General features: G+C 36.2%; 1 protein-coding gene across 2 annotated transcripts in view; it reads right to left on the bottom strand.

The window, feature by feature from the left end:
- The window catches only part of ERAP1 (endoplasmic reticulum aminopeptidase 1), a 216,039-nt gene that overhangs the window by 160,827 nt on the left and 42,905 nt on the right, over positions 1-12,307 (bottom strand). Inside the window, exons 2-3 of one of the 2 annotated variants that reach the window (XM_053701509.1) lie at positions 6,767-6,896; positions 1,285-1,844 (exon numbers count right to left, since the gene is read on the bottom strand). In XM_053701509.1, the coding sequence (XP_053557484.1) occupies positions 1,285-1,805 (521 nt within the window). In that variant the 5' untranslated portion in view covers positions 1,806-1,844; positions 6,767-6,896. The remainder of the gene's footprint in view (positions 1-1,284; positions 1,845-6,766; positions 6,897-12,307) is intronic. The other variant, XM_053701510.1, reaches the window with a different exon arrangement.

The following is a 12,307-nucleotide window of genomic DNA, read 5'->3' on the forward strand; positions in this document are numbered from 1 at the left end:
AATCCCTTCCAGCACTCAGGATGTGCCAGGTACGTCCATTGTCACTAACTGACAGTTTCTGCAGGACGTACCTGGCACGTTCTTGGTCGTTAAGGGGTTAAATGTAATATTTGATTCAAATTTTTCTAATAATTTGAATTGATATCTTTGTAATAGTATTTATTCAAAATAGAAACATTCAAATTTATATATTTATATCTATTATGTAATAATTCTATACCACATGATCTATTGAATTCCTGAATATTATTAGTTAAATTAAACGTTACATTCGATATTTCGAATGTGGATATTCAATTTAATGATGAACATTTGAAAACAAAAGTAACATTCAAAATCCAGAAATAACATTTGATTACCAAGTTTTAATGGATTTTCCTTCTTGTCAACATTCGATTGTCCAAAACGAATGTCCACAGGACTATTTGTTCTAACAAATTAATCAAACTTTTATCAAATTCGCCCATTCCTAGTGCCAATAAAAGCTCCTCATATAAATGACATATAAAATAAATAGACAAAACTATATACAGTCAACACATTTTGGTTCCTATAATCACTTGTTTGCAGCACACGTATGCGTAATTGCTTCTATTTTTCTTATTTGAAACTAGATATGGAGCAAGGAAATATAACTTCTTAGGACTGATATTTACCTTTTTCTTGCAGTATTTGTCCAAACACAAGCAAAGCTGGTTTAAAAATATTATAAAAGTTTTTTCAAATTAAATTTAAAGGGACAGTCTAGGCCAAAATAAACTTTCATGATTCAGATAGAGCATGTAATTTTAAACAATTTTCCAATTTACTTTTATCACCAATTATGCTTTGTTCTCTTGGTATTCTTAGTTGAAAGCTTAACCTAGGAGGTTCATATGCTAATTTCTTAGAACTTGAAGCCCACCTCTTTCAGATTGCATTTTAATAGTTTTTCACCACTAGAGGGTGTTAGTTCACATATTTCATATAGATAACACTGTGCTCGTGCACGTGAAGTTATCTGGGAGCAGGCACTGATTGGCTAGACTGCAAGTCTGTCAAAAGAACTGAAAAAAGGGGCAGTTTGCAGAGGCTTAGATACAAGATAATCACAGAGGTTAAAAGTATATTATTATAACTGTGTTGGTTATGCAAAACTGGGGAATGGGTAATAAAGGGATTATCTATCTTTTAAAACAATAAAAATTCTGGTGTAGACTGTCCCTTTAATAAATGTAAAATAGTAGCAAATGAATTAAAAAAAAAGTATTACACTCACAAGATAAAAAAAAGGTGTGGGCTTACCGTATGTCTCCATCTTGGGTCTTATAAGTGCTTTTATAAAAGCCACGGAAGCTGTTTGACAGATTAGCATTGTATTCTATGTATAATGTATAATTCTCTCCAGTAGTTAGTGGGTCTGCAGAAAGCAATGCAATTTGTTCATGGATAGGCTGTTTAAGAAGTAATAATTCTCGAGGCACCAAGTTATTTCCAAGTTTCCTTTCAATCCTTGTCTTTGTGATTTCCAGGTTCTTACTATGTAAGATCACAAAACCTGTTTGCTTGGTCACTCTGATGGTTATTTTGGTGATGCCACTAAACGTGAGAGTTGTTAGATTAGGATGGAGGAGAAGGTCATAGTGCAGTGGAACTACATGGTCTGGCAGCCTCATGCTCTTCCATGGGAACACATTGCTAGCACTGTCTAAATCCTCACTATTTACAGATGCAGAATCTACAGCAGAGGCGTTACATATAAACACCATTACTGCATAAAATAAACTATTAAGTATTATTCTAGTTTTTGGAGACAACATAACCATTTTAGATGTTTTTAATTCTTTATATCTTCAGTGAAAAATCTGAAACCAAAAGAGAAGAAAAAAAATATTTTTTTAAAAATTAAGCATTATAAAAAAATGTCAAAAATAGGAAAACATAAAAAAAGAAAGAAATTAGGGTACAAATCCAGAGTAATCCTTAATTAGATGCAACATGTTAATGCAATAATCAATGCTGTAATTTGATAAGAATATTTTTAATTTACACAAATCATGTTCCATGGTAACTATATACTTAATAGGGACACCTCCCTCCAAACTGAAATACCCTTGGATTAGAAGAAATACTTATATTAAAAGCAGTTACTATTCCAGTGATTCAAAAACACAAAGAGAGATGCTGCACTCGTAAAGCTCAAAAAAATCCTCCAATTTAATTTTCAACAGAAACGAACAAACTCAGGAGGCACCTGACGTACATCTTACGCGTTTCACACTACATAGCGCGCTTAAACATAGATAACGTTACAGAGTCTCAGGTACATTTTTAAATGTGTTCTAACCAATCACTTTAAAGTATTTTTATTCAATCTTTATTCCATTGTGAACCATATCGCTAAGTACCTTTTTTAGACTCACAGAAAAATGACATAAAATAATAATAAAAAATAATCAACATAGAAATGAGAGTGTTAAATAAAATAATAGACTAAACATCTACATACTTAAGCTTTAATATATACTTTAGAACATTCTAAAAATGAATGACCTAACATGTTATGATTATTTGCAAACCTATTTGACATTATAGAGTTTATATTATTTAGTATAAAAGAAACCTGGATAAATGTAAACTGTATGTGATAAATTCATAGGTTATGACGCAAATAATAGATACAAAAAAAATCTCATTCATTTTAAAATTCTTTTGCTCACAACCTATGTTTTTCTTATAATGGACACATTGGAAAAACGGTACCTAAATTTAATATCCAATAGTTACTTTCAACATTGCAATGTTATCTTAATGAAATTAAAGGGACACTGAACCCAAAAATGTTCTTTTGTGATTCAGATAGAGCATGCAATTTGTTATCTTTATTTCAAAAGCAAGAATGTAGGTTTAGATGCCGGCCCATTTTTGGTGAACAACCCGGGTTGTTCTTGCTCATTGGTGGATAAATTCACCCAGCAATAAACAGGTGCTTACCAGGGTTCTGAACCTAATATTGTCTGGCTCCTTAGCTTAGATGCCTTCTTTTTCAATTAAAGATAGCAAGAAAACAAAGAAAAATTGATAATAGGAGTAAATTAGAAAGTTGCCTAAAATTGCATGATCTATCTGAATCACGAAAGAAAAAAATTCTGCTCCTTACCGCATTCAAATACCAGCGCTGCTTACGTTAGCGGTGAGCTGGTGTAACGTGCTCGTGCACGATTTCCCCATAGGAATCAACGGGAAGAGCCGGCTGAAAAAAAAAGTCTAACACCTGCAAAAAAGCAGCGTAAAACTACTTAACGCAGCCCCATTGATTCCTATGGAGAAATCAAATTTATGTCTACACCTAACACGAACCCGAGTCTAAACACCACTAATCTTATTAGCCCCTAATCTGCCGCCCCCGACATCGCCGCCACCTAAATTATAATTATTAACCCCTAATCTGCCACTCCGGACACCGCCGCCACCTACATTATACTTATGAACCCCTAATCTGCTGCCCCCAACATCGCCGACACCTATGTTATATTTATTAACCCCTAATCTGCCGCCGCCACCTACCTACATTTATTAACCCCTAATCTGCTGCCCCCAACGTTGCCGCCACTATAACAAACATATTAACCCCTAAACCGCCGCACTCCCACCACGCAAACATTAGTTAAATATTATTAACCCCCTAATCTGCCGGCCCTAACATCGCTGCCACCTACCTACATTTATTAACCCCTAATCTGCCGCCCCCAACGTCGCCACCACTATTCTTAATTTATTAACCCCTAAACCTAAGTCTAACCCTAACACCCCCTAACTTAAATATAATTTAAATAAATATAAATAAAATTACTATAATTAACTAAATTATTCCTATTTAAAACTAAATACTTACCTATAAAATAAACCCTAAGCTAGCTACAATATAACTAATAGTTACATTGTATCTAGTTTAGGGTTTATTTTTATTTTACAGGCAAGTTTGTATTTATTTTAACTAGGTAGAATAGTTACTAAATAGTTATTAACTATTTAATGCAACTACCTAGCTAAAATAAATACAAAAAGTACCTGTAAAATAAAACCTAACCTAAGTTACAATAACACCTAACACTACACTATAATTAAATTAATTCCCTAAACTAAATACAATTAAATAAAATTAAGTACAAAAAAAACAAAACACTAAATTACAGAAAATAATAAACAAATTACAAGATGTTTAAACTAATTACACCTAATCTAATCCCCCTAACAAAATAAAAAAGCCCCCCCAAAATAAAAAAAGCCCTACCCTACACTAAATTACAAATAGCCCTTAAAAGGGTCTTTTGCGGGGCATTGCCCCAAAGTAATAAGCTCTTTTACCTGTAAAAATTACAAATCCCCCCCAACATTAAAACCCACCACCCACACAACCAACCCTACTCTAAAACCCACCCAATACCAATACCCCCTTAAAAAAAACACTAACCCCTTAAAGATCACCTTACCGGGAGAAGTTAAACTGCAAAAAAAAAAAAAAAGAAGAGGTTAAACTGCAATTCAAGTGCTGGTGCAGATTGTCACATTTTTTTTTTTACATCTGTTGCCTCCAGTGGTTTTATGTCTCTGTAAGTGGTCTGAAGGCTGAGATAATATGGGTCTTCAAATTATTCTATCCAAGCACCTAAGGCTAACAGCCTGGTTGTCTGACTTTATCAGTCATGGAGAGGTTACCTGTAGTCCAGCTACAGCCTGTGATGGAGGAAGGAGACTGCAATCTAATTTCCCAGCTGCAGTAAGTGGAACTGGAATCCATTCAGTAAGCGGGAAAGTTCAGGATGATGCCATATGTTCATCATCAGCACACAGATGTGCAAGATGACAATGGGCAATTATACACAGCCAAGGGGTTAAACGTTTAATAAAGGGTATTTTCAGCTTAAAAGGCCATTAAAGATGAAACATTTTATGCACATTGGTGCCTCAATAAGTCCATGAACTTTGGAGTGGTGTGTGCTGCTGTCTTTATGGACTTTGAAACACAGTTAAATAACCAATTGGGACCCTCAGAACACAGTTGGGTCCAAGTGGAAATAGAAGTTAATCCAATCAATAGCACTAGCGGCACAGCTGGGTCAATTTCTGCACTCGACCCTCATAACATAGCAAACAATTTAACTTTGTGTTTAATCCACCAAGGAGTTAAATACATTGCTAGTGATAAAATGACATGCTGTAACAAATGAGAGCATGCACTTTTATCACTATAATGGCCCTTTAATGCATGAGAAGGCGTAGTCTTAAAATATGTTAATGTTTCTTTTTTGCTTATAAAGGGCCAGTTTACAAGTGGAGCGCTAAATATCGCTTTTGTGAAAGTGATACTTGCACTCCACTGAGTAATACCAGCGCACACTAATGTGCATTTGTATTACAAGTTGACAAATTGCTGGGAAGCATTGCACTCACGAGAGCGTGCTTCCATAGGCTCCAATAGGAGCCTTGTTTTCATGCCGTCTGACTAAAATCGGTAAGTTGCGCAGCGATGTCAGCAAAATGTAATTATATATATATATGTATACAATTATATACATATATATTTATGTGTAAATATGTGTTTACTATATACACATATTAAATAAATATATATGTATGTAAGCATACTGCCAACTTTACCCCCAAAATACTGCCTAACATTTTTATTTTTAAACGAAATACACTACAATGTATTTTAGGAGCATTTGGGGCACATTTATAAAATTAACCAGAGATCTGATCTCTGGTTAATTTTATAAGTGCAAATTGCTACTGCGAGCTTGAGGTAGCAATAACCAGTCACTTGTAATGGCTAGTTACATATTGCGTGCCCACAAATGGCCAAATTTGCCCGTTTGCAGGCACGTGATAAATTAGCCCTACACTTGTATACTAGCCTAAAATGTGAAGTAAACTTTAAAACTAATAATAATATCAGTTGTATATGTTCAATTACAATCCTTTAGAAAAGCTTATAAAATAGTTGATCCACAAAAATCCCCATACATTTTTGTAGAAAAAAATTATTTGATTAGATTTTTTAAATGATTGCAATCAACCCCATAATTTGGTTTATATATGACAGTCATATTAAAATAAAAAATAAAAAAAAATTCAAATACATTTTAAAAAACCCTCTTTTTTTAAATAAAGCAACTACCATGTCTATGTGCTAAACGGTCAGTGGTTCAAGCTATTACAAAATAATAATAATAATAATAATCTGTATAATGTTTTAGTTGAGCTCTAGGAATGGGTTAATACAAATTACATTTAGTTCTCAAAATGGCCGCAATGGCAGTGGCACCGATCTCTTATATAAAAAGCACATGCTGCTAAAAAGGGGATTTCCAAATAAAAGATCATAGAGCTTATTGCAGTATTAGGCTTACATTGCAAGTGTTTAATAAGCAGATAAATATTATATTTTAAATATAAAACTAAAATATAATCTGCGAAAAAAGAAAAAAGTAGACTGTCATCTCATAAATCCTGATTGTAATGTTAGAAATATATTTCTAAAGCTTGATTTATTGGAAAAGGTGGATGTTTTTGTGCCACATTTAACATAGTAACAGTGAAAGGGCAGTGTTAAAGGCCATTTAAAGACTAAATGATTGTGTTTCTTCTTGCATTATTAATGACAACATAAAAATACTTCAAACATATCTGCACTGCAAGACAAACCCATTAAAAACAAAATAACAATGGCAAAATTGTTTGATCGCTCTTTGCCTTAAAGCATCTTAAAAAAATAACAACTTACCTAACAATAAGAGAGTAGGTCAATAAATAACATTTGTCTCAGAACCACATTTTTCATTAAAAACACTCCTTAATCCCACAGCACAGCCTGTGTCGTGATACAGAATATAATACTTTCACTTTCAGTTCAGCTGAAGAAAAAAAAAATACAAACCTATGAAACTTTAATTAATTAAAGAAACACTGTCAGCGTACAAAAGCAATGCAACAAATTAGTAAATTATATTTTACCTTAAAACAAAATTAAGCTTAATACCAGAGATACAAGAATTTAACCCTTTGAGTGTCAGAACGCAGATACATTTTCAACACTTTACAATATATCTATTTTTGCAATGTTGCTATAAATTATATTTCAGTTTACATATGATTTTGTTTTCATTAGAATTTTAGCATTTGACTGGTATATAGTATTTGATTATAAGAAATATGGAAAGGATGCAATAAAAACAATTTTTTGACCAGACATTAAATTTGTTTCGGTAAAATCAAGTATATTATAGGGATTCAAATTAATTTGAATATCTATTACTACATATTCAACAAATAGTCACCTAGATTCTCAAAATCTCTCTAAGTCCTCAAATACCCCTATTAGTCCATATCTATGATTTTATTACAAGACAGTAAAAAGTCATATACAGTGGGGCAAAAAAAGTATTTAGTCAGCCACCATTTGTGCAAGTTCTCCCACATAAGAAGATGAGAGAGGCCTGTAATTTTCATCATAGGTATACCTCAACTATGAGAGACAAAATGTGGAAACAAATCCAGACAATCACATTGTCTGATTTGCAAAGAATTTATTTGCAAATTATGGTGGAAAATAAGTATTTGGTCAATATCAAAAGTTCATCTCAATACTTTGTTATATATCCTTTGTTGGCAATGACAGAGGTCAAACGTTTTCTCTAAGTCTTCACAAGGTTGTCACACACTGTTGCTGGTATGTTGGCCCATTCCTGCATGCAAATCTCGAAGAAAAGAAAAAGTGGTTGGGATAGCGCTAAACAGCTGCGAGTCTTATCAAAATTGGAGAACCCAAAACAGGGACACCCTCACATTCAGATAAAAATCGATCCGAGATCACATTTATTTATTTCACTCTATAAGACTCGCAGCTGTTTAGCGCTATCCCAACCACTTTTTCTTTTCTTCTAAATTTTGGTGATAGTGTTTTTGATGTTACATCACCTTTCGGGATTAGCTAAGAGTCTGAGTGTAGAATCTTTGTATCAACCTTACCCCCTATAGTACTGCATGCAAATCTCCTCTAGAGCAGTGATGTTTTGGGGCTGTCGCTGGGCAACACAGACTTTCAACTCCCTCCAAAGGTTTTCTATGGGGTTGAGATCTGGAGATCTCCAGGACCTTGAAATGCTTCTTACGAAGCCACTCCTTCGTTGCCCGGGCGGTGTGTTTGGGATCATTGTCATGCTGAAAGACCCAGCCACGTTTCATCTTCAATGCCCTTGCTGATGAAAGGAGGTTTGAACTCAAAATCTCACGATACATGGCCCCATTCATTCTTTCATGTACACGGATCAGTCGTCCTGTTCCCTTTGCAGAGAAACAGCTCCAAAGCATGATGTTGCCACCCCCATGCTTCACAGTAGGTATGGTGTTCTTTGGTTGCAACTCAGCATTCTCTCTCCTCCAAACACGACGAGTTGTGTTTCTACCAAACAGTTCTACTTTGGTTTCATCTGACCATATGACATTCTCCCAATCTGCTTCTGGATCATCCAAATGCTCTCTAGCATACTTCAGATGGGCCCGGACATGTACTGGCTTAAGCAGGGGGACACATCTGGCACTGCAGGATCTGAGTCCCTGGCGGCGTAGTGTGTTACTGATGGTAGCCTTTGTTACGTTGGTCCCAGCTCTCTGCAGGCCATTCACTAGGTCCCCCCGTGTGGTTCTGGGATATTTGCTCACCGTTCTTGTGATCATTTTGACCCCACAGGGTGAGATCTTGCGTGGAGCCCCAGATCGAGGGAGATTATCAGTGGTCTTGTATGTCTTCCATTTTCTAATTATTGCTCCCACAGTTGATTTCTTCACACCAAGATGCTTGCCTATTGCAGATTCAGTCTTCCCAGCCTGGTGCAGGTCTACAATTTTTTTCTGGTGTCCTTCGACAGCTCTTTGGTCTTCACCATAGTGGACTTTGGAGTGTGACTGTTTAAGGTTGTGGACAGGTGTCTTTTATACTGATAACAAGTTAAAACAGGTGCCATTAATACAGGAAATGAGTGGAGGACAGAGGAGCCTCTTAAATAAGAAGAGAGAGAAAAGAGAGAGAGAGAGAAAAGAGAGAGAGAGAGAAAAGAAAGAGAGAGAGAAAAGAAAGAGAGAGAGAAAAGAAAGAGAGAGAGAAAAGAAAGAGAGAGAGAAAAGAAAGAGAGAGAGAAAAGAAAGAGAGAGAGAAAAGAGAGAGAGAGAGAAAAGAGAGAGAGAGAGAAAAGAAAGAGAGAGAGAGAAAAAAAAGAGAGAGAGAGAAAAAAAGAGAGAGAAAAAAAGAGAGAGAAAAAAAGAGAGAGAAAAAAAAGAGAGAGAAAAAAAAGAGAGAGAAAAAAAGAGAGAGAAAAAAAAGAGAAAAAAAAAAGAGAGAAAAAAAGAGAGAAAAAAAAAGAGAGAAAAAAAAAGAGAGAAAAAAAAAGAGAGAAAAAAAAAGAGAGAAAAAAAAGAGAGAGAAAAAAAGAGAGAAAAAAGAGAGAGAGAAAAAAGAGAGAGAAGAGAGAGAGAGAGAAAATTGTTAATAAGTATATCTTAATATGATGTTCCTACAGTACATATGAAATAGATAGTGCTCATAAAAAATAATAATAACAGGTTAATACAGCTTAATTTTTAACATCTAACAAATAGTGTCTACGTCCCTTTAAGACAAACAAACCAAAGATGTTAATCTGTAGAATCTTATATTGATTAAAGATCTGGTGTGCACCTGTGCACACAGACTGTCCTTAAAGGGATACTGAACCCAATTTTTTTTTTCTTTCGTCATTCAGAGAGCATGCAATTTTAAGCAACTATCTAATTTACTCCTATTATCAATTTTTCTCGTTCTCTTGCTATCTTTATTTGAAAAAGAAGGCATCTAAGCTAAGGAGACAGACAATTTTTGGTTCAGACGCTGGACAGCACTTGTTTAATGGTGCTGTCCAATCAGCGAGGACAACCCAGGTTGTTCACCAAAATTGGGCCGGCATCTAAACTTACATTCTTGCTTTTCAAATAAATATACCAAGAGAATGAAGAAAATTTGATAATAGGAGTAAATTAGAAAATTGCTTAAAATTTTGGGTTCAGTGTCCCTTTAATATACACGTATGTTTCAAAATAGCAGCAATGTCAATAGTGGAATATATATTTCCTTTTCCTTGCTAACAAGTGGTAATTTCAGGCAAGATCCTGGCTAGTAAATAGAAAAAGTGCCCACTTACTAGAAGTAACCTCAATCGTATGAGGTAAGTAGGGATCATTGGTAAATCTCCTGGATTCATCAGTCTGTCAGTGTACTTCAGTGATGCTTGGGTATGATAGCTTCACTTTCTCTCGGTATGTCCTCGGTGTCCCCAGAGGCAGAGTATATGTAAAGGGGGAAAGAAAGGCTCAGCCTTGCTCCCACTCCAGAACAATCTCAAAGCAGACCCAAATTCACAGGGTGGATAAACCTAGTGTCTGTGCCAGTCAGCGAGCCAAATTGCGCAAACGCGGTCTGTTAAATATATCACACTGACTTTTCCAGATTAGTATTAAAACTTCACACAAGTCACCATCATGGATTTCCGGAAATCAAGCTATTCTATTTACTAGCCGGGATCTTGCCTGAAATTACCACTTGTTGCTATTTTGAAACATAATATGATTTTACAGATTAACATCTTTGGTTTATTTGTCTTAAAGGGACGTAGACACTATTTGTTAGATGTTAAAAATTAAGCTGTATTAACCTGTATTAACCCTGTTATTATTATTTTTTATGAGCACTATCTATTTCATATGTACTGTAGGAACATCATATTAAGATATACTTATTAACAACAGAGTCTCAAAGCTAATTTGGCCTCAACAGCCACGTACTACTCATAGATTGTAGTAATTATTAACTATTAACCGTTTTACAATAACAGTAAAAAGGGGCTAAAGTACCACCTAATACCATTGTGATCTAAGTTTCAATGTCCATGCGTCCTTGATCAATTTCTTTCTATCTATTGTTTTGTACACAAACTGGGCAGTGGTTTATCTGAGGTGGGGACCTCAGACATTCCCTGCCCTGATCTTGGGCAGCATCCACAGAGGAACTGGCAAACATAAAAAATACTAGTCTCTAGGGCATTCCCATAGCGCTGATTGCACTCACTTCTTTTCTTTAGTTATTTTTTTAAATGATGAATTTTTTTACAACCTGGTGTCAGGGTGCCAGGAATCAGACTGAGACGAGAAGTGCAAAAATAATCACACCTTTATTAATAGCAAAAAATAATAAAAAGTCCACAAGTCAAATAACAAGCCAGGAATCAAAACCAGAGCTGGTAGTCAGACGAGCCGAGTCAGGAGCCAAAGCGAATAGTCAGACGAGCCGGAATCAGGAACAAGGAGAACAGCAGAGTCAGGAACAAGCCAGGGATCAGGAACCAGGAGGGACGTCAGACAGCCAGGTAATACACTGGAACTCACAAACAGGTCTGAGACAACGCAAGGGCAAAACATACTGAACAGAGGCCCTTTAAATAATAAGTGATGACATCACAATTTTGAGACTGCAACCTGTCTCACATGGATGATGTACACCAGTCTGGCCATAAAAGGGCGTGCAGGAAATGAGCAGCATCACACACTATGCATCAGTCAGCAAGAGAGGTGAATAAAATGGCTGCCAGCAGCACATGGCAAACAAAGCAGGGAAAAAACCCTGACAGTACCCTCCCCTCAATGACCCCTCCCCCACGGGAGGACAAAAGGCTTATTGGGGAAACAGGCATGGAAGGCACAGAGGAGGGAGCATGAACATCAGAGGAGGGAACCCATGAACGTTTCTCCGGACCGTAGCCCCTCCAATGAACCAAAAACTGTACGCGGCCCCTGGACATACGAGAGAAAATAATGCTGCTGACCTCATATTCTTCATGGTTGTCAACAAAGATAGGATGGGGACGAGGCAACACAGTGGTAAACCGATTACAAACCAATGGTTTCAATGAGGAAGACATGAAAAACATTGGAGATGCGCATTGCAGGAGGAAGGTCAAGAGCGTAGGCCACAAGATTGACCCGTCAGAGTATTCGAAAAGGACCAACATAACGGGGAGCCAGTTTATTGGAAGGCACACGAAGGTTCAAGTTGTGGGAGGACAGCCAAACCCTCTCACCAACCTGGTAGGAATGCGCGGGCAGACGCCTATGATCAGCCTGGAACTTTTGGCGCTGCATAGAACGATGAAGGCAATCCTGAATCTGCACCCACGTGGAACTGAGTTGCCAGAGATGCTTCTCCAAAGCTGGAATACCCTGAGACATGAATGAATTGGGC

This window comes from Bombina bombina, chromosome 2, assembly GCF_027579735.1.
Source record: "Bombina bombina isolate aBomBom1 chromosome 2, aBomBom1.pri, whole genome shotgun sequence".
In the NCBI taxonomy this organism is placed as follows: Eukaryota; Metazoa; Chordata; class Amphibia; order Anura; family Bombinatoridae; genus Bombina; species Bombina bombina.